Source organism: Protobothrops mucrosquamatus, unplaced genomic scaffold (assembly GCF_001527695.2).
Source record: "Protobothrops mucrosquamatus isolate PMUCROS unplaced genomic scaffold, P.Mucros_1.0 scaffold_177, whole genome shotgun sequence".
Classification (NCBI taxonomy): Eukaryota; Metazoa; Chordata; class Lepidosauria; order Squamata; family Viperidae; genus Protobothrops; species Protobothrops mucrosquamatus.
In genome coordinates, this window is record NW_015386253.1 from 984,722 (window position 1) to 1,009,131 (window position 24,410).

The window sequence follows — 24,410 nt, forward strand, 5'->3', positions numbered from 1 at the left end:
CGGACCATCTGCGTCACGCTCACGCGCCCGCAGTCGCAGTGACTTGGCTCCGCCTATTCCCAAAGGATTTTACTGTAGCTCCACCCAGGCGCCTTTTACTTACTTCTCCGACTCTGCCCAGTATTTAGAAACGTTTTACTTCGTGAAACTTCCTGCTATTCATAAGCACAAAAGGTGGAGGAAGCAGGTTAGGGAAAGAGGGTTTCGCTGTTGGTGGCCTATTTCATATAATCTGTAAATCCGAAGAAAGTTTCCGATGCAACAAAAGCAAACGCATGTTGTCTTACCTTAAAAAAGTAAGATAAGACTGCTATCTTATGTCTGTTAATCTTTGGGATGACTGCAGAAAGGATTGTATAGCTCTTATATTGTAACTCTGGCATACTCATTTTTTTCCAATATATACATTCAATGAAATAGTCTCTATATATTATAACTAGGTAAAATGTGCCATTGTAGTGTGGAACAATCCAGAGAGAGAAATATTTTTGGGAATATTAAAAAAGCAGAATATATTTCCCTAAAGGATTTTAAAGGCAGAAACCAAACACACACACCCCAAGTCTCTGTCCCAGACAGAAACCAGGTCAGCAGAAATGCAGATGTGATAATCTTGTCAGAAAGATTGGAGTCAGGAAACTGGGATTAGAAAGAAAGATCCCTAGAATCAACAGACCCTCACACCAAAAATCCAACAGTCATCAACTACAACCCCAGGGAAGCAGGATATGACCTTTGGGACGTAATAGGATTAATTCACCACCATCAGAATACCAGAAAGGCACACTCAGATTCAGGTCAAAGTTCATGCCACAGGAACATGCCCTGGAAGGTCTAAAACCCCACTCCCTACTACATACCAGAGCCATCTCTCTGTCTAGCTGTCCTCTTCAATAAGCTACAACCTTCTTTCTAAAGCAGTCTCCATGTTTGTCTATTTCCGGCTTTGTTCAATGAGGTTCTTGTTATTGATGGATTGATTGAGCCTTCCAATTAACGTGGAATCCTGGCAATTGCCTGAATTCGTGTTTGTGGCCACATGAAGCATCCTGCAATTATGTGACTGTGATAGTTGTGTTGAAAACTGGCATTTCTGCAAAGTCGTACCCATAGCAAAGATTGGTTCACTTAACAACTGTGATTTTAAAAAAAGGTCATAAAATCAGACTGGCTATGTGGGTGACCCAAATTATGACTGTCATGAATTACGACAGTGATGGGCAGTCTCCATTAAGGACTCAAGGTATCATCATTCTGCCATTTCATTATTCTCTCACACTAAGTTAGGAAAGGCCACAAAGTACTTACTCTGCTGCTGAGTAAGCTATTTATAGCTATTGCACAATTCTAGTAGATTACCAGCTCATCTTGCTCCACTATATAAGAAGAATGGAAGAAGAATGATATGTATAGCTGAACAGGGCCTGGAGGGGAGTATATATTAAGTCTATTCTAATCCCACTCATGATCTTGCATCTCATGCAGCTGTTGAATTTTTTCAGCTTTAGGAAGAAAATCTTTTAACACTAGTATTGGTAACAATGATTTAAGGTCCCTTACATTATGGGACAAGGTAAAGGCACTGTGTCATGATTCCGATAGATGAGACCAGTAAAAACAGAACTTCAAGGCAAGAGTTTCCTTAAAGAACGTATGTATTGGCTACAAAGTATTGGCATGGTCAAAAGTTAAATCTGGAGTTTCAAAGATTATAATGTTACAAAGTTGAACTTCTCACCCCAGGACTATGTCATAAATCACATTCCCCAATAAACTACTTTGGCGGGCTTTCTAACGGAAGGCTCAGCCCACCAAAACCCAGGCAGCAATGACCTTGGTTCCCACAGGACAAATTATTGTTTAGTCTAACCTTAAAATCACATTACTGTGGCAACCGCAACAAAGCAGAAATGGCTTCAGCCAAGATCGTTGCAAATAGAAAATGCAAATAGAAAAAAATATGGCCATGTTGTTCATATCATGGTTGGGGGCAAATGGGGAAAAAAACAAGAATTACATTTTCATTTTCCTTAGGCTATGGGACAAAATGTTGTATAAACCAATATATATTAGTGTGTCTTATGAATTATTGTGCTTGATGTTATAGGTGTTATGTATTTTTCTACCACTTTGGTCTATTTTTATTATTATTATTTATTATTATTTAATGTTAATTATCTAGAATTCTTAGTGAATGTTTGTCATACAAATTGAATAAATAGATAATAAATAAATAAACTTTGAATAATTGCAAGAAATAAGATTGTAGCTCAAGAAGACAACAGTGTAGTGGCAAATCTCAATCATTTAAATTTATTTTTTATTGAGCATAACATTTCAGCCAGGTTAAATGGTCAACATGGCAACATAAGGTATATCCTAGTACAGTGGTGGCAGGCCTATGGCACACATGCCAGAAGTGGCACACAGAGCCCTCTCTGTGGGCATGCGCACCACCGCCGCCAGCAGCTCGTGCAGGTCCATTAGGTTGCCACCACTGCCCGGTGTGGCAGTCCCACGCAGCACAAAGGAGGCGAAGCAGCCGGCTAGCAAGCTCAAGTAGAGGTGGTAGAGTACACTCACACCCAGCAAGCCAAAGGCCATTCCATGTGGGGAAAGCTGGATCCCTATTGGCGCCATGGCTCCCCAGTCCCAGCTAGGATTGCGTGCCTTCCCATCTCTGCTGGGAATGCGCTCCACCCATGGTGAGTGCATGGAGGCCAATAGCATCTGGCAGCAGAGGCTGCATAGCCCACTGTGAATACCAGGCTGGCCCTCCAGCAGCAGCGCGGCAGCAGCACAGGGAGTGGGGGGAGCACGTGATGTGGGCCACTGGACACTCCTACTCCGTTCCATCTCCTAAGCCCACTCGGGGTTCTTGCCCTTGGCCCATGGGTGGAGCGCATTCCCCTCACACGCCTTGGTACTTACCACGGTCACCAGCCACTCGTGCAGGTCCATTAGGCCGCTGCCCATAGCTGCAGGCCCGCCCACCACAAAGGAGGTAAAGCGGTCAGCTAGGAAGCCCGTGTAGATGTGGTAGAGAACACCCATGGCCAGCGGGCAAAAGGCCACCCAGAGCGGGGATATCCGGATCCCCATCGGTGTCATGGCCGCCCAGGACCAGCAGAGATCTGGCTTTCCCCGCTCGGGGTAGCCTTTGGCTTGCTGGGCATGGGCGTGCTCTACCACCTCTACTTGAGTTTGCTAGCTGGCCGCATCGCCTCCTTTGTGCTGGGCGGGGCTGCTGCTCTGGGCAGCAGTGGCAGCCTAATGGACCTGCGCAAGCTGCTGGTGGCGGTGGTGCACATGCCCACAGAGACGGCTCTCCGTGCCGCTTTTGGCACGGGTGTTTTAAATATACAACTTAATGTTGTATTGTGTGAAACAGCCAACTACGGATTTGGTTGATTCCAAAATAGTTCAACAGTTACTTAGAGAAGACTAAATGCAGACATGCTCCATATTTGTAGCAATGGTAGTTGTTTGGTATTGCCACCTTGGACCATTTTTTTTAAAATTTAAGCTAGTATTGTATAAAAATAGAAAATCCAACATACCAAATATTATACTATCACTTATTAGAAGAGCAGAGGAAGGTATCTGGGTCAAGGTGCTATTCTAGATTATGGTGCAATGAATGCTTAGCGGTATCGTAATACAACAGAGCCACCAGGCTAAGGCACCAGGCTAAACACTAAGAAACTCTGTTCCAGGCCCGTCAGACATGAAAACTGGTTGGGTGAATTAGACCCAGTCTCTCTCAGGCCAACTCACCTCACAGGGTGATTGTTGTGGGAAAAATAGCAGAAAGGAGATATGTTCACCGCTTTGAGATATTTATAAAAAGAATAAAGGATGCATAAAAAGTTTTTTAAAAAAGTTTATTGTACCAGGCTTTAAAATATACCTATCCAAGTCACCAGAGGGCGCCCCAGATCAATCAGGGGGAAAAATGAAATATTCTGTGTGCTTTAAAAAAAGCAAAACATACTGACATTATGTGGGTGTCCAGGAATTTATTGTCAGCTTAAATGCGTGGCAGTATGTTAATTCATATAGTCATGCCAGTTTTATACTTATTACTTCTTCCAGACCAAGCAAAAGAATACATCGAAATGTCCTTGTTCCAACATTTGTTATCAATCATTGGTGCATCTGATGATACAAAGATATATATAGCAGTTATATATATAATATATAACTTAGATTTATGTTTATAAGACAATAGTAAACTAAAACTAAATACTTTTCTTGTTTTTCTAAAAAAGTTTACTGCCTCTCTGATTTATTTTCAAAACAGAAAAGGATTATTTATATAAAACAAGCTTTTCTTCTTTTGATATTCTGTTAACTTACAGTTTGTTTTTTTTATCAATTAACTGGGTCACACACAGCTGGCTTTCGGCATAAAATGGTTTATTGTCAAAAACAACCTATGACCCACATAGAAATTGTTTAAATTATAGCAAAAGGCTAAGAATGTGTTAGTTTGAAAGTGGAATACAGCCACTCCAAAATAGGCCAATAATTTCTTTATATGAATAAGAATTTTTAGGTGTACAGAAGTATTACACACTTATAGAAACTAAAAGAAAAGAATCTTAAACAGCTAAACTAATTAAAAATACTTGTGGGTATATAGATAAAATTTAGTAGAAACAAATAGACTGATTTAGAATTATCTAAATTAAGAATGGGAGGATTATGTCCCATTAGATATTGCCTGAAGTAACATAAAATACATAACAGTAATATAAAATACAACAAAAAGTATAATTTCAACATCTGGGAAACTACCCGTTTCCTTTCCAAAATATAAGCTAATCAAAAGCCAAATCAGATTCTAGGGTATGTTAGTTAAATCTACAGTTGAAACATCAAACACATGGTTATAGTTCAAAACACAATACACATTGTCACATCATATACATTGTGCTCAGTATATCTGTGAGGTAGTCCTCACTTAACTATAGTAATTGGGATTGGAATTGCCATCATTAAGTAACAGTCATCCAGTGTTATGTTATGTGATCATGTCACTTAATGACAAAAATTCCAGTACTTCCAGTTACTGTTGATAAACAAATTGCTGCAGATTATTAAGTTAGGATATCAAGTGGTCACCAACTTTCTCACCAACTTTACATGTAAGAAGCCAGCAAAAAAAGATTGAAAATAGCAATTGGGTAACTGCAGACAGGGATCCAATATAAGTATGAGAACTGGTAATACCACTTTTTCAGCACTTCATAAATTCAAATGGTTGCTGAATGCATGATAGTTAAATAAGAACTTCCTGAATATCTCTTAAGACAGTATGGAAAAGGGAAATGGAATTAGAGTTCAGAAGATGTGAGTCATGAAATTATAATTTTCCTATTGTACGAAGTCAGCACTCCCCCCCTCCAGAGAAGGAAATATTTTGGGGGGTATTAAAAGGGGCAGAATATTATATTTCCCCAAAGGAATAATAGAAAAATCTTAGGCAGAAACCAGCCTCCAGTCTCCTTCCCCCAGGCAGAGACCAGCTTTTAGAAATGTAGATTTGGGGCCACCTATTCATAAGCAAAATGCCTTCATCCATACCCCAGAGAAGGTTTGAGTGGATGGAATTAGAAAAACAAAGACTCCCAAGAACAGGAACATGACCCTTAGGACACAATAAGATTAACCCACCACCATTAGAATACCAAAAGGGCACACTCAAGCTCAGGTCAAAGTAAATGGCACAGGAACAGGAAGAACCTCAAATATAAAGCCCCAAAAAGGTATAAAAGCCCATCTATGATAACTCCATTTTGTCAGTTGTCCCAGAACCATATGCTGTTGGTTCTGTTCTTCAATAAACAGAACCTTCCTTCCAAAGAGCCTCCATTTTATTTATTCCCTGCTTGGACTGGACCTGAAGATTTTTCTTTCAACACTATTATATGGAAATTATTGTGTTAGGTCTTTTCCCACATCTGTAAATTCAGATGAAACAGTTCAAGGCAACCTATTTAAAATTAAAATAATTGCTGTAGCCTAACTGTAGGAGATAAGAAGATAAGAAAAGTGCTTTACTGCTAAAGCCAAATAACAAATGTCAGAGAAAGAAAAATGAGATCCATTAACCCAGCATTTTTTAAACTTCTTGTTTCCAGACTCCTTCCCATTTTTAAAAATTATATTTTTTTGTGCCCAAAGAATTATTACCTCCAAAAATATTTTGTTTGCATGGGTTATATTTATCAATGTTTACCATATTAAAATTAATGCATTTATTGAATCATGTAAAATGACAATATGAAATTCATTAAATATTAACAAAATAATTTAAAAACAGTGACATTTAGTATTTTTACAAATATCTCTAATATCTGGCAAATAACTTTGATTTCATGGATCTTCGGACCATACTTTAATAAACACAGCTTTAACTCATTCCTGTTCAGTTGGGTTGAATAGGAACATTCTTTTAAGGAGTTAGGGATAAACTACTGAATTGCAGTTCCCATTTTTGTTTTCCTTGTTTACTGCATATTTTAGAACATGATGCTACTTGTAGTCGTAGTAGTTAATATTCTGGCATAGTTTGGGTGTGTGCACAACGAACAAGTTTAGTATGAATTTCAAGTTAGAAATACATGTTGAAGTCATTTTACTTAAATTCAGTGCTTCACTGTTGTAATACTGGTCTTTATCAGAGAATCTATTAATCAGCAGAATTGCCTCAGATTCTGATTATGCCTTTGCAAACATTTAAGTATTATAACATTATGCTCCTAAGTTAAATATATATTCTTGATAATGTCTAAATGTCAGTAAAATATGAACAAATTTAAAAAAAAAATAACATTGCTTGACAAACTAATCTCCTCTAGAATAAAAATTAAGAACTTAAAAACTTGCCAGATTGGTGTTTAATGAATAGAATCATACATAATTATGCAAAACTATACTGTATTTATAATCGGACAAATATCTGTATACACACAAAAGACAAGTAGCTGGATCATCAGATCATATTCAGTTCTACACAACTTAACATTAAGACTGAAGATGACTTTATACATTGAAGAAATGGAAAAACAATACACAACATTAAATTCAAAAAGATCATATGTTAAGTTACAGTTCAAAGATTTATTGCTCAAGCGTATAGACAAGAATCAAGACAACTAAGGTTCAATACTAACTAGCCGCCAAATAAGGTACAACAAAATTCAAGAAGGAATGGACTTGGACTGTTTGTGGGAATGCAATGAATCTAAGCTGATGACGCACTTAACTCAGCTCCCCGGCTTGCTTGATCTTCTCCTACATAAATTGCTGCAAGTGGACAAGTTGCACACTCCAAATGAAAACAACCATATATTAGGCAGTTAGTATGGCTATTAGAGCATAATTCCAAAATACAAATTACCATATTAGGTAGCAGAAAAGCCAAACAGAAAACTCTTAATTTACTAGTACTTCCTTTTATTAGGGAAAACTTCATTGCCTTCTCAAATTTCATGAAAAAATAATTTCAGTCTAGTTTCTTAGACTGAAGAAAGAAATCTTCCCCTAAAAATAGATACAGGAAACTTTAGAAACATGGATGGAAACTTTCTAGTCAGTGGGAGTACAGGAAGATTAGGAAATTCTCAAAAATAAAGTACTGGAAGTTTGATGACATGCAAGTATAGTGAAAAAAGTAATGGATAAGTTAAGAAATCATTTTGCAGCTTGCAAAGGTTTTGATTCAGGTAATAGTAACAAGGAATATATATATGGAAGATAAATGTAATCACTAGAAGTGTTGCAGCAAGTACCTAATATCTATGACAGAAAATTAACCCCAAAATTAAAGAAACTTACCAGGGAAACTCCATCCAGCCACCTCATTCTCTGTCATCCCCTTCTTCTATTACCCTCAATCTTTCCCAGCATTAGGCCCTTCTCCAGTGAGTCCTTCCTTCTCATTAGGTGGCCAAAGTAATTGAGTTTCAACTTCAGGATCTGGCCTTCTAAAGAGAAATCAGGGTTGATCTCCTCTAGGACTGACTGGTTTGATCACCTTGCAGTCCAGGGGATATTTGATGAAGTTTCACATGAAATTGTTAGATGGCAAAATATAGGTTGAAGTATTGACATAAATATCAATGTACCCAATGAGATTATGTTAGTGACTCAGAATCTAATTAGAAAAAAGTATCAAGGGCCCTACTAAAAGTAGGCTATTCAACATTTATACTGGAAAAATGAGTAAAAACCAGCACGGTAAATGTCAATAGGGATTAATGCAAAACCTGATTGTTAGCTAAGACAAGATGTGAGTATAGAACAATGGGGATTACCACTATTTTAGGAAGCAGCATTGCAAAAGGGATTTAGGCATTTTAATGGATTACAAGGTGAACATGATCTAGTTTACCCAAAAATAAATAAATAAAAACCTAGGCCATATAAACAGTAATATGATACAAAATCAAGAAAGATCATTCCTCTCTGTTGTGTGTTGGTCAGATCACCCTTAAAATATTGCATCCAGTTCAGGGCATTTGGCAGAATGGAACATGTTCAGAGGAGCTAAGCAACAGAGGGCTTGAAAGACAAAGCATAGGAACAGCTGGAGATATTGGGTACCTTTAGACTGGAGAATACATGAGGAGACATATTTGTTTTCAAACATCTATCATCTACCATTTGACCTGGAGATTTGAATGGCGCCTGCTCTGCCTTTAAGATTCAGGAAAGCTGTTAATAAGTTTTCAGCTTGAAGGGATTGTTGTTTGGGCTGGTGCGAAGGGATGGGTTGATGTCTTCATTAGTATTCATCAGTTGTATTTTTTCTTATGAATACTTTGATGCTGCAAATTGCCAAATTGTATCTTTTCAGAGTATGGACACCAAAAGGAATTAAGTAAATTTATATGCAACTAAATTTTATTGAGGGTACAACTTGTTTAATATTGAATAGTGCCTAAGATCTGGATCTTTCTGTGTATCCTTGGAGCACAGTACATTTCCAAATTGAGAAAAAAGAATGTACTTGGTTAAAACAATACTGTACATAAGGCCCTCAACCCTTTTTCTTTCTCGGTATTTTCCCCACACGTACATGCACACACAAACTAGGCACCGCCACAAACTGAGCACCAAAGTAAACACGACAGAGAGTGTCTCAGTGTATTGCCGGAAGGGAAACTATTTTTTTCTGACGCAGGAATCCATTTAAATATTTTTCAGGAAAGGCTGAAATCATAATTTTGTAGCTCTATCCTTTTAATGCAATGTTCTGCTATTCTTACTTCATCTTTACAAAGAAAAATACCGGCACAACAATAGGCTACTAAAGAGAGCTCGCCTTCCCTCAGTGCCGAGATGCCAATAATAAAACGCCAGGTTCCGAAAGAAAAAGAGCAGAAAAGTGAGGACGCATGCGCAAGCAACTGGTTCAGGGGAAGCCCTTGCAGGAGGTGCGTCGCAAATAGGGGTCTTTCAATGTGCACGCGCATGCTCGGGCATAGATCTAGAGCAGGCGTGAGAATGAAAGGATGATTTAGAAAAGGGGACGGGCCTCAATTTTACGCAAGCGCAGGAAGAGCGCTGGGGGCTCTTTGGGTGGCGAGTCGCTCTAAAGAAACGACGCCAGTAAATTGAGCTTGGCTGAGCGAGTGGGGTAGGCGCGCGCGCGCCGAAAAGAGAAGATAAAGGCGGGTTCTCCGTGGGGTGAGTGGCGCCTCTGGCGTGTGGCTGGCTAACGGTGGCCAGAAGTGGACGCAACTTCCACAGGACAGGGTGGCCATCGGTGCCTTGTGGAGGAGAGCCAGCAAAACAGCGCTTTGATTCCGTTCTCGCTGTTCTTCGACTCAGCTTTCTTGCCTCGTCCGGGGATTCGCAGGGAGCATGAAAGTTCCGCCTTCGCCGCAGCCCCAAAACAACGGCTCTAGCCGCTTCCTATTTCCTCTGGCCAGGGGGAACGGCCGCTATTGCTCACTGCGGTGAGAAGTGGTGAGGTGGCCGGCGGCGCCTGAAGCCGGGGAGGCACAGGCTCTATCTGCGGCGTTATTTGCCCGGCCGTGAGGGCAGCGCTCCTAGCCTTTCATCTGCTGAAGTGCCTCACGGTTCCTGCTGTTGAGCCCCTCCTGAAGGGATTCTGCGAAAACGGGACCGAGAAGACATCGCCACCCTGACTTACTCCTCCAACTAAACCTTTTATAGCTGTAGAGTACTTTTTTCCCCCAGAGCTTGCATTGCAATCCCTGTATATTTTTTTGGAATTTGTATGCTTCGGCATATGATGACTTAATGTTTTATTCCTCAGAGTCTGGTGTTTTACAGTTTATATTTCATCGTTTGTGAAGGAAAGAAACAAGACATTCCCCCAGCCGATGAGCAGAAAACTAATCTGTTTTATTACAATTTCTTGGAAATTTGTGATTCCTTTCACATACATTAGAAGCAGAGTTATTAAGAATAGGAAAGTTCGGGTCTACTATACGATGGAGCATGGCAAAATGGATTATTTCTGTGAACAAATACAACAAAAAGATGTGGGCCGCAGGTTGCAAGTTGGCCAGGAATTTCTGGAATATTTGAATAATCCCAGCATTTCTACTGATCTTGAGCAGGATCAGCAGCGCCTTGATACAGTGATCAATGAATTAACAGGATGGGTTAACTCTAGTAATTATAAGGTAATAATTGTGCCTGATGTAGACGTATTTCTGATTCTTGTTAAGTATTGTGTTGCTTTTTCACTAAGTTCTCTATCATTCAAGCAAATTGTTGAAACATTAAATAGATAAATTTTGTCAATGTTCATTTAATATCAATTTTATCCTTTTACTTTGTAAAAATTAAATTTTATTTAATTCACTAACTCAAATGTGTATATTCAGTAGACAAGTATCAATATAACATTAGGTGAGATATTCCTAATATATAAGTGGGTTATTTTCATGAGAATACAGATTCTCAATGTATGACTGTGTTGGACCCTGCCCATCATATTTGTAAGCTATGACAGTCCTAAAATGGGCTAGTTATATGATTTTTCTGATTATACTACCTTTTTTGCAGCAGTTAAGAAAAACAATATGTTATGATTGCAATTTTATAAAAAATGTGGAAGTAAGTTAGTTTACAGCAAAACCATCAAAACACTGACATGTGACCCTGGGAAGCTGCCAATAGCTGTAAATGTAGCCCATTTACCAAGCACCTGAATTTTGATCACATGACTGTGAGGGGCCTCAACTGTCAGGACTTCCATGTCCAGGTAATAAGTAGATCTATAATAATTTCAGATGGTTGCTAAGCAAGTGGTAATAAGTCGAACATTACTTGTATTACATTCATTTTCATTATGGACTGACTATAAAAACTTCATGTTGTCATTTTAGAACTGTAATCCTTGTATATACTGTATTTATTTAAGGCCCTACTTTAACTTAGTGGAGTTTGTAATCCACTAAACCAGAAACAAACTAAATACATTTTACTGTAAAATTTTATATTTTTACACTCTATGTAGTTACTTGGGGATATACTGTTTCCAGAGGAGTTAGATATTTATTTAATAAGGATTTTTCATTTATTAAAGAAATCACATTAATAGCTTTAATATATTCCCATTAAAACAAATAGCAACAAAAATATTTTAAATAATATTTAGAATATTTAGACTGTAGACTATTCCATTTTGTGTTGTAAAAAATTCAAAATGATTCATACTTCAAATCTTCTAAGTAGATTTTTCTTGGTTGCCAGAATAGAAGCATGGAGTTACCAAATTTTTTTTAAAAAACCTGAGAGTATCATAGAAAGTTCCAGGATATTATTGTATTAGTAGTAATAGAATATCTAGTTCAGTAGTATTGAGTGCTGTCTTTGTTTACATTTTTGTCATTTGGTGGCAGTATTGCTCTACAAATCAGGTTTCTGTTGATTCCAAGAATACTCCAGAGATTATGTATACATAATTTAACACCTAGTGAGTAATTGATTCAAATTTTGAACATTATTAAGACATCTTGCAAATAAATGTAATGGTAACCTAGTGGGTATTGTAAATAAATGGAAAAAAACATTTAAAATACTTTATTTGGAATAACTATTTCCCTCTATCTATTACTGTTAATTGACTTTTTGAAAGTCAAATTGTGAAACCTTAATCTAGCAGAAAGCAATGCAGCAAACTTTAATTACAATAATGCAATTCTGGCTATATTTACATAATATTACCATTATGTAAATAACATAAAGAGATGCAAATAACATGATTTGTGTCATTTGTTTAGTTTCATCATTCTTCTTGTGCCATATCCATTATCGGACATTGGCGATCATGTTGGCGATCCTGTTTTTATCAGCAGCCGCACGAAAAAGTGCTGCTGAGTTTTGTCCAAACCAGTCCCTTAGATTTTGAAGCCATGATCTTCTTCTTCTGCCTGGACCTTGTTTGCCTTCAATCTTTCCCTGGAGGATTAAATGGAGTATGCCATATTTGTCTGGGTGTCGCATCACATGTCTGAAATATTCTAATTTTTGTTTTTTAATTGTTTTGATGATTTCCCTTGGCTTTCCCAGGCGGCTTGTCACCTCATTTCTGATCTTGTCAACCCAGCTTATACATAACAGCCGCCTGTAAATCCACATTTCAAATGCTTCTAGTCTCTTCAGGTGGCCTTCTGCCAGAGACCAACTCTCTACTCCATAGAGCAGGATAGAAAAAATATAGCATCTGACAAGCCTGATTTTCAGTCTTAGGCTTATGTCGTGACTGCAGAAGACCTTTTTCATTTTGAAGAATGCTGTTCGAGCTTTTTCTATCCTTGTCTTTACTTCAGTGGTCATATCCCAGCTTTCATGTAGGTGCGTGATCCTTTCAACTTTTTCTATGTTTCATCATTGTGGATCTCAAACTACCCATTTTAATTGGCTGTTGTTGTCCAATTTAACATCAGCAATAACAAGCACTTCTTCCCCCAACTGGTTCACAAAAATGAAGTTTCACTAATATATGCAATAATTTTTTAACCATTTAATAAACTGTTTAAAAAAAGTGAGTGAGAAGATAGTTATGTGACCAAACTTTAATGTACTGATTAGAATAAAGTTACAGATTGTTGGTGAACATTTTGAAAGTACAGTATTTTGAAATTGATAGTGTTTCATTATCAAATAATTTGAGCTTTTTTTAAACACATAAGGTACTTTTGCTTTACCAATATCAGGCACCTTTTAGAATGACCTTGTTTTAAATGCTAAATGTAATAATACATTTTCATTTCTGCCAGGCTTTAAATACACATTTTATCATAAAGTTAGGAAGTGTTTTATACAATTTCTTTATACAATAGATAATGATAATGAATTTATTAAAATGAATTCATTAAAGCAGGGGTCCCCTGCTTTCTGTTGGGAACTAGGCTGTGAAAGCAGTGGGCCAGCACATGAAGCTTTATCTGTGCATGTGTAGGATCTAGATTGCGAAACCACCTCCAGTGCTGCTGCCGTGGGCTATGAAGCTAGAAAGGTTGGGGATCACTGCATTAAAACACTGTGGCTTATCCTGATAGAATACCATTTCAGTTTCAAATTCATTGTGAATACTTAAAACTATGACTTATATTCATAGATAAATATGTATAAGATTATGTAGCTTAACGTGAAATAAATAATCAGGTAACTTTAAAGACAAATTGGCATATGACATAATATAGCAGAAGGAATGGCAGAACTTGGGATCCGCCTAGAATCTATATAGCCACAGCCAAATTAAGTCCGATGCCCACTTTAATACTGTTGATCCTTATCTAACCCTTAGCAGGTGCTAAATGTTAATTGAGTTTGCTTGTGGTTATGTAGAGATACTAGGCTAATCCGTCTTTTAACTCCCCCACCAGAACCACCAGGTTCTGCCACTCTTTCACCTACATATGTGGTTTTATAGGAGCTATTATTCATTTTGACAGTTTTAAATTACTAGCTGTGAGAGCACCGTGCTTCATATGGTTAGGATGCTGGGTAAGCTCCCATTACCCGCTCCAGCTCCTGCTGACCCAGCAATTTGAAAGTGGGCAACTGCGAGTAGATAGATGGGTATCATTTCAGTGGGCAACTTAACAGGTACACAAAAGGAACCTCCAATTGCACATCCCCCAGGCAACGGTGATGTGACTGGCTAATCCTTTTATCATGGAATTGCTTTGGTGCTTCTGACAAGGAACTATAGCAGTGATGACGAACCTTTTAGAGACCGAGTGCCAAACTGCAACCCAAAACCCATTTATGTATCGTCGGGTGCCGGGTGGACGTGGCCAACTGGGTGGGCATGGCCAACTGGGTGGACGTGGCCCATTAGGTGGCCATGGCTGTGGTGGTAACGGCAGACTGGGTGGGACTAAAAAGTTCAATCAATCAATTCCAACTTTGAGAGATTTTTTTTTTCCTGCGAGAAGTTCTGATTTTTTATCACAACAAATCTGGCTTTTACTGTTGGCTGTATATTAAAACTGCATTTATAAAAATTATCACGTTTTTTTTACTACTGAATTTAAGAGACTTTTTACAAATCTTCATATTCCTTGATCTTGGTGACTTGTTTTGTTTCTGATATCAGATTCCCTTTATGTCTTTCTTCCAGATTATTCATGTTTAATTTTTCTATAGAAGGATACTCGTTTTCTAATTCTTTCTTTTGAATTCGTTCCTAAACTTGTACACTTTATATGCACATATACATATATACACATATACATATATGTATGTATATTTACTGCTAGCTTCTTGTATAGTCTATCTATCTATCTATCTATCTATCTATTTCTTTGTGTGTGTGTGTGTGTGTGTGTAATTTTGAAACCACCCATCTCAACAGATATTTTCTAAAATCTGGGATAGTGGGTACTTGGATTATATGCAACCATATAGTAAAATAAAGGGATATATAAAGCAAAATATAAAACCAAGAGATGTAGAATTTTTATATGATATGTTACTTTTTGATGAAAATTGTACAAAATTGGGGCTAAGCATTCTTAATATTTTACAGTCATTATGAACTATAAGTTCCTAAAAACCAATGTTTCTGTTAAGGAGCTTTAATTATATGTTTAACTTTCCCTTTAAAGTCTGTCAGACCTGGAATCTAATAGCACTTATAGTTTTAATCCAGATGTATAAATGGGCATGTACTAGAATCATTCCCCTGAAAATCCACAATAGTTCTCTGTCTTTATAAATCCTTGGACACTGGGAAAATCAAAGCAACATAATTAATAGAAAATAGAAAAGAAAATTTGCAATATTTTGCTAATTTGCTAATTTTTTGCTCATTCATTGGGACCCTTGGAATCCTAGAGCTTGTATATTTAGAAGCATCAATTTACAACATAATGGAACCTGGAATTTCAATTAGAAATCATTGCAGTTATAGGTCGAGGCACCATGTGATTGGATTCAATTTTACAATCATTTTTATGATGGTTGTAAAGTGAGTCACTGCAGTCATTAAGCAAATCACACGTCTGTTATACGAATCCAGAATACCCAGTTTCTGTGCGGGGTTGTAGCAGCCATAACTTCAAGGACAAGTTGTAACTTGCTTTTTTTAAGTCTAACATAACTTTGAATGGTCTTTGATGGCCGGTCATAAATTTAGGACTAGCTGTACGTATCTGAGTATTATTCCCAGGAAAAATATTGTATTATATATGCCAAACTGATTACAATAATAAATATTAATAACAATAAAATGTTAAAAAGTAAAATTTATACTTAATAATACTGATTGCCCTATTAAATACTAACATTTGAATTTTATTTACCAGTTTAGAGTTCTAGGCTGTCACTTTTCAAAAAAATACACATATATTTTGTGACCTTATTAACATTTAAGATTCTATATGCTAGATTAAGGACAATAATCTAATGAAGGGATAAGTGTACAATATTTGCCAGGTCTAAATTAAGCATAATCTTCTAATGTAAAATACAAAATACATAATTGGTACAAACATTTTTTAAAACCTGAACAATGTCAAAACTTATTGCAATTGGAAATAATTTTTTTAAAAAAGTGATTAATGAAGCTGTACTGAGTTGAGTTTGATCCAGATCAATTCCAGCATGCAATTATAATTTAATTAATTTCTCTGTATCAAAGTAGATTCAAGGCATTGCCTTCTTTTCAATGTAAATTGATAACATTTGTTTTTTAAGTATATAGTACGGATAGTCCTCAAATTACAACTATTTGTTTAGTGACTGCACAAAGTTATAATGGCACGTAAAAAAGTGATTTATGACTATTTTTCATACTTATGATCGTTGCAGCATTCCTATAGTCACATGATTAAAGTTCAGACTGTTGGCAACTGACTCATATTTATGATGGTTGCAGTGTCCTGGGGTCATGTGATCCCCTTATGTGATCTTCTGACAAGCAAAGCCAATGAAGAAGACAGATTCACTTAACTGTGTTACTAACTTAACTGCAGTGATTCACTTAACAAATGTGGCAAGAAAGCTCATAAAATGGGGCAAAACTCACTTACCAACTGTCTCGCCTAACAACAGAAATGTTAGGCTCAATTGTGATTGTAAGGCAAGGACTACCTGTACAAGACTAGCTGCATAAAATTTAATACAACAGATTCTCATTCTCAAATCTATATAGTTGCTTTAAATGGTTGGGTAATTACCACAGTATCATTTTAATTCTTTATGTTTCCATAGGTTTCATTACTTGGATTAGAACTCCTAAGTGCCTTTAGTGAAAGACTATTAGGACGTTTCAAAACCTATGTAGGAACTGGTAAGTATTTTTTACATTTTCTCTATAAAAATATGTTTATCTTTTCATCAATAGTTTATTTTTTAATTAGGGCTGTACATCACAAATTTATAATAATGGAGAAAGTGTGGTGATAGATTTGTATGTAGAACACTACTATTGCTGACTTATGCCCACTTGTTGAACAACCAGAATTACAGTGGTCTTGTTAAGGGCACTTACAGGCACTTCTGACCATAATATAACATTGCACTGTGTCTGCCCCCTATAATCATGTGATTATGATCTGCTTGGTAACCTGTATTTATTGCTGGTTGACAACTGCCCTGCAATCATTTGATCGTCATTTGCAATCTTCTGAGCTGGTTTCTCAATGGAGAAGTTGGCAGGTAAGTTTGCAAGCTCTTACTGCCTGCAGAGAGGGCACACTCTTGTCTCTGGAGTCTGGTGAAAAAGCTGCCTTCAGGGGGAACGAAGAACCTTCAGCAGGGTAGAGATATGGAGCTTAGAGCCTTAGATCCAGTCTTTTGGTTCAGCCCAGTACAGCACAATCAACACAAACTGTGAAAAGGATAACACTACCATACATCAAAAACATCTCAGAAACCACCCACAGACTATTACAACCCCATGTCATCAGTGTAGCACAGAAATCAACTAAAGCCCTCCCAAACATCCTAAGTAAACCAATAAACCCAGCAGCCTCAGAAGAAAAAACAGGAGTCATCAAAAACATATAGTGTAAGGATTACAACAGCCACTATGTAGGACAAACAGGCAGAACACTAAACAGTGCATCCATGAACACCAGCTAGCAGCCAGAAGACATGATGAAAGCTCCTTAATTTAACAACACATGGCCAGACTTAACCATAGTTTCTACTGGGAAGCTGGGACTATCCTAAACCAAGCCAAGTCCAAAAGCACTAGAGAATTCCTAAAAGGCACCCTGACAAGTCGGCCAGGAACATAGACACAAACAATATCTATACACTATTGAGAAGAGACAATCAACAAACCAAAACGGCAGGGGAGACCAAAACACCTCCTGACCAGCGATCCACATCCAGACAAGCAGAGATTAACATCAGTATTAATATTAGACCAACAATCAAGCAGCAAACAATATCCCAATCAAGGAATTGCCAAAGAAACAGTAAACAGCCCCCCCCAAAGAACCATCAAGACCACTCCAACTAGGGTAAGTCACTAGATTATAAAATGAGAGGAAATCTGACTCCCTACTAGGACTCATGATGTACTTTGGGTAATGTAACATCTGCAAGAAAACAACCAAGGTATTTTTGCAATGGTCTCACTAAGCTTATTGGGCGATGTTACATTTGTGATTTGTAATAGTAAGCCCTGAGACTTCCCATTTTATTTTCATATTGAGCTCTTCTGAATCATCTTCTGGTTTGTAAAGTGATTATTTTTGCTTTAAGGGTTGAAAAACAAGTATATAGTCAAATACAGATAGTCCTTGACTGTATATCTGTATAACAATTGAGACTGGACTCTTCAGTCACTGAGTGAAGCAGTCATTTAATTAGATGTCATATAAGCACTTTTCTCCAAACCACAATCCCGGCATGCCTGGTTGCAGTTGTAAGTAAGTTCCTGTGTCATAAAGTGGACAGAGTGAAAATTTGCCTTTCAGAGATACTCAGCACCACTGGGGGGGGGGGGGAATCCCTCTGGAAGGCAGGCCTTTAGCTCTCAAGGAGATGCCTGCTGAAGACACTTGGTCACATATGGACCAAATTTCTGGCAGGCAGCCCTTTTGCTGTAGATCAGAGGTCTCCAACTCCCAGGCTGTGGCCCACTAGTAGGCTGTGAGCCATTTGCAGCTGGGCCTGGAAGTGATAGGTGAGCGCGGGCATGAGCACATCCCGACTTGTTGGAGCAGCAGGCAAGCATGTATATGCACTCTCCATTTGCCTGAGCCTGCCACTTGCATAAATGGAGTTGTATGCACGCATGACTACCACTCACGTGAAACCATCCCCTTCTCCCCTCCGCTGGTCCACAGAACCAGAAAGGTTGGGGGACTCTGCTCTGAATGATACCTCTTTATGGGGGAAAAGGAAGTATAGATCAGCAGCAACCAGAAATCCTAGACAATATCTGTTTATGGGTTTTACAAAGTAGACTTATGAAAGATTTTAAGATTTTTTTTAAATACCAAACAGTGATGGAAGATCAAATTTTGTGATGCCATAGGAATTATTTAAAAGTCAAGATTGTTCAGAACAAAAAGACATAATATAAACTTGGACTATTTGATCAGGATAAACTATTAGTATAAATTATTTGTTTCATATTTCTGGTAACTTCTAATAGAATTTTTGCTGAACTAGGATTGAAAATATAATGATTTATGAATTACATATAGATAAAAGTTAGGTAATGGACGATGTTTTTCTATTGGTTACTTTAAAAGATGATAAAAAGTTGATATATTAGCTTCTTCTCTGTATGATGGTTAGAAGTCACTTCTTTAATACTGTTTTTGTTGCTTTTTTCTTTTCTACTTTTTTCTTTTTATGCATATTTTGAGTTTCTTTTTTTTCTAGCTTAGTTTGTATTTTTATTATAATTTTTAAAAACTTCAATAGAATTATTAAGCAAAAATTGTAGCAACTAGAAATATAACTTCATATGCCATTTCTGTAATGTGATATATGCCATCACTTGCCAATAATGCTTCTTAGGATTTTACATGGAACAGATAGGATAACTTTTGTGCAAAATAATTAATGGACAAACATTTGTCAACAATTTTTCCATTAACCACTGGAAACAAGGGCAAGAAATATAAGAGCACTTCAGCCTCGCTGGCACTCTATTGCAAGTAAAGATTTTGGAAAAAAGAAATTTTACCAGTACAGTTGGACAAGTAATTACTGAACACGTGTACATCAGAAAGTTTCAAACTATCTCAGAAAGTCTCAGTGAACACAATGGGTTAACATATTAAAATCACATTGTGTATCTTTTTTAACCAATCTGTCTATATCAGTTTAGTCTACAGTTTAGGTGTACATCTGATGAAATAAGGTTTTGCTCAGAAAAGCATATGCCTTTTAATGTGTCAGTCTGAAAAAGGTGCTAAAGATTTCTGATCTTAAGACCTATTAAAGTTGTATTTAACTGTAACTGTTCAACTGTTTATAGTATCACTTGTCTGAAATTTCAGTACTATTTCTCTTGAGATCTGAATCTCTATAATTCTACAATTGCATTTTTGGTAGTTAAATTGATAAAAAAAAAATCAAATGGATGGATGTCAACAATTTTGAAGATCAGGGAGCAAGCAAAAGAGAACATATATCCTTTATGTTACATGGAACAGCTTAGACAGTGGTTTCCAGCCTTTTCTATACCCTGCACCCCTAGAATGCTTCTTATATATTCTCACACTCCTTACCAAAGTTCGAAATAATGATAACAAATTATGCATATACACTATAATTTTGAAAACCCAAGTTTTCGTGCTCCCTCAAATATCGTCTCACACCCCCAGGGGGTGCGAGCACCCTTGGTTGGGAACCCCTGACTTAGGCTAACATGGACTCACCATGTGAAATACAAAGAATTTAAAATTGGTTTTTAATGCCTTCAGTTGCCCTGAATGTTCCTACCGAGGAACTATGGGAAGGAGAAGTGCTCAAGGCTCAGAGTTCCAGCCCGCAGGCTATCCATTCAGATAAACTAGAAATATATTGTGCGATATATTTCTTTCCTAATTATTTTGCTAGATAAATATGTTTGCATTGCAATGCAGATGAGGGGGAGAAAAGTTATGGTTTTGCTTCCTTATATTGTGCAATTTATACCCTAGATAGTAGGGTTTTCATGGACGTTTATAATTTTTACTCATTTTTTTCTAAATTGTGTAACTAAAACTATCACTTCATACTTTATAGTTTCTATATTAAGTTTTCCACATTAATTTTAGTTATTTTTCTTAGTTATCTGAGCTTGCTGTTTTATATAATGTATAAAGTAATATAGATTATTGCATTACAAATATGTAACATATATGTAAACAAATTGTACTTTTGGATAGTCAGTAATTTTAAGTTACAGATTTTTCAGAACCAGCTGTACAAGTATGAATAAAAAAACAAAATTTTGAGCTCAATTGTAGTCGTAAGTCGAGAACTACCTGTACACATCTTAGTAATCTTAGAAATCTTGGCTAGCTAAAATATGGTTGAAACAAACATAAACTGTTTTGACATAGAGCTTCAAAATACTTTTAAGATTGTTTATCACATAATGCATTTAGTCTTATTTTTATCCTCTAGTTCTCATAGTATTGATGGATCGAATGGGAGATGCCAAAGACCAGGTTCGAGAAGAGGCACTGAATCTTATTTTGAAGTTAATGGACCACGTAGCTCCACCAATGGTAGGAATTCTATAGAGAGGATTTTTCTATTAAATGTGAATTGTTCTGTTCTATTGAATTAAGCAGCACAATCTCAATCAGCAATTTAAGAAGCAAGGGTGGGGGTGAGAATTATATGGGGGGGGGTGTTTCCTGGTTGAAGGTATGTGAGGGTCATTTATTTTGCCTCACTTTTCAGTTGAAACAATGGGAAAGAAATAGAATTTTCCCAAGGGAGCTTAATGGGAAGAGATCAAATCAATCTCAGATCCTGCCAAAAGACGAATGATAAGGGAGCAATAGTGACTTGGGTATATACTCTATTATGTTTGTCTTCTTAGCAGAAGACCATGCCAATTGCTTGCTTGCTTGCGTATACATATATATGTGTATATATGCATACACACACATACACAAACACACATATGTAAAGAAGACAGTGATTTTAAGAATTGTGCTGACTTTCTGATTCATGTGTTCAGAAAATAGCAAAAGTTGGTCTTGTTAAACTGACTACTATCTACTCCTATCCATGGAAATCAGTGAATGCTAGAATACAGATTAATTAGAGGATTCTAAATAATTCTATAAAGGAAAAGAGAGCAGGGGAAAAGTGATGTTTTCATCTATATTTTGCTGATGATAAAACCAGAAAAAAACAGGTTCCTGGCAGTTAGTACTATAATAAATTAGTATTATGAACAACTCTTTGGATTTCAAGATGAAAATTTACTTCCCAATATAAAGGATTCAAAAGCAATAATGGTTGTATCTTACAAAAGCTGAGAAAAATTGTTTACTAAATATTAAGAACATGACTGCATATGATAATAGGGAAACTATGAGGAAATGTTATTAGATAATCTTTCTATGGTTGTAGGGAGATCAGTAAAGAATAGCATTCATAATTTCTAATTTTTCTACCAGTGCACAGAATGTTGATAGCTAAATATTCTAATAAATCAAATTAAATATGGCCAGCATCATGGAAATTTGGTGGAAAGAAAATCCTAATTGAAATGTAGAACTCAAATGATTTTATTTTATTTTTTACAAGAAATAAGCTTTAAAAGGGGCAGAAAAGTGCTTTTTAATTTAAAAAAAAAAAGTCACATGCCAATGGGTGGGTGGGGAAATCATGAATATGTAAGTTTTATTGAAAGCATCTGGTAGGGATGAAAAGAAGTACAAAACGAGTGATATCATTTGATATGTTAACTACAGGTCACTTACCCAGAGAGAAAATATGGCTATGCCTTTCTAAATCAATTCATCAAGTTCTCAAGAAGAGAGGCTGTTATGATAACAAACTACCATGATATCAGTTGAGGAATTTAACTGGCTAAGAATGAAAGATTCAGCACATTTCTGATCTTTCTTAATAGCAAATTAGTTTTCAGAAAATGGAAGAAAAAAACAAGGATTAAATTCAACTAAATTCCAAATTTAATGAGGACAAATAGAATTGATCAATGACTGAAAGTGTTAGGTACCTAAGGAGAAGACAATCACATTATATAAGAATCTCAAAATAATTAGGGGAGGAATTGCTGAAAGTCAGTTGCATTTCAGGAAGGCAGACTTTAAAACATAGTCAAAATCTGGAGAATATACTAACTATGGTATGAAATTCTAAAGAAATGGAAGGGGCGAACTTGAGAAATGAGGTAGTAAAAGCCTAGCCATAAACAATCTTCATGAAACTAGTCTCCAATTCCTAATTCTTAAGTTTATAGGTAGTCTTCAACTTATAATAATTTATTTAGTGACTGTTCAAAGTTACAATGGCACTAAAAAAGTATGACTAATTTTCACACAACTTACAACTATTGCAGTATCCCCATGATCAAAATTCAAACACTTGGCAACTGGCTCATATTTATGATGGTTGCAGTGTCCTGGGGTCATGTGATCACCTTTTGTAACCTTCTGACAAGCAAAGTTAATGGGAAAATCAGATTTGCTTAACAATTGTGTTACTAACTTACCAACTGCAGTGATTAACTTAACAACTGTGACAAGAAAGGTCATAAATGGGTCAAAATTCACTTAACAAATGTCTCACTTAGTAACAAATTTTGTGCTCAATTGTGGTTGTAAGTCTAGGACTACCTGTAGTTTGCTACAAGGAAAGAGAAGGATAATGGAAAATAAACCCTAAAGAGGGTTTATTTTAACATAGGGAATATTTTAAGAGGATCATTTATGCCCTAGTTATCTCATAGTTAGAGATATTGCAATGCACTCTACATAGGGCTATCCTTGAAGAGTATTTGGAAGCTACAGCAGCGCAAGGAATTCTTGGCCCCTGTGACACTACTGTTCTATGAGCTGCATTGGCTGCCAGTCTGTTTCAAGATGTTGGTAATCATCTTTAAAGCCATTCATGGCATAGGTCCAGGCTACTTAAGGGACCATCTCATCCTACTGGGATTGGCCCATCCCACCCATGCTGGCCGAGGATGCTTGCTGAAGGCCTCATTGGCCTGATTATTCTGACTAGAAGGGTCAAGAAAAAAACCATTGCCGTTGTGCCTGCCCTCTAGAACATCTTGCTCTCTCCCATGTGAGATCATACCCAACCCTTCTCACCTTTTGTAAGAATGCCAGATAGCTTGGAGCCCAATGAGGGAGCATCACAATGGAGTTGTTGATCAATTAATAACAGATCCCACTTTTCTCACCCATGCCCTGCCCTCCTCATCTACCATCTATAATTGGATCATAGCGTTTGTTGGTATTAATTTATATTTTCAGCATGCAGACACCAAGTGTGTGTATGTATGTACACACACCACACACACACACACACACGGTCTACCAAATATAAATCAGTCTGTTCTGCGTTTTGCTCCAATCTAGGAGCATGTTTTGCAGGCAGACCTCACATACTGTGAACACCAGAAATTCAAAATTTTGTGGCTTACAAAGACTTAGTGGGAGACTAGTATAGCTATTTTAGGCTCATTTGCCCTCATCAGCTAGTCAGATATATATCCTCCCTGGTTTCTGCTGACAGGAGTAAGGGGGAACCTGTGGCTCAAAAGGGTAATACAGCTGCCTAACATGCAAGCTGCCCAGGTTCGAATCCCTGAAGAGTGTGACTAGCTGATGAGGGCAAAATGAGCCTGAAATAGCTATACTAGTCTCCCACTAACTCTTTGTCAGCTACAAAATTTTGTGTGCATATATATATATATATATATATATATATATATATATATATATATATATATATATACA

General features: G+C 36.9%; 1 protein-coding gene across 1 annotated transcript in view; it reads left to right on the forward strand.

Moving 5' to 3' along the window:
- The first annotated feature begins 10,102 nt into the window (after window positions 1-10,102).
- The window catches only part of CLASP2 (cytoplasmic linker associated protein 2), a 163,234-nt gene continuing 148,926 nt past the window's right edge, over window positions 10,103-24,410 (forward strand). The window contains exons 1-3 of the mRNA XM_029285485.1: window positions 10,103-10,667; window positions 16,714-16,792; window positions 21,085-21,188. Of these exons, the coding sequence (XP_029141318.1) occupies window positions 10,362-10,667; window positions 16,714-16,792; window positions 21,085-21,188 (489 nt within the window). The 5' untranslated portion in view covers window positions 10,103-10,361. The remainder of the gene's footprint in view (window positions 10,668-16,713; window positions 16,793-21,084; window positions 21,189-24,410) is intronic.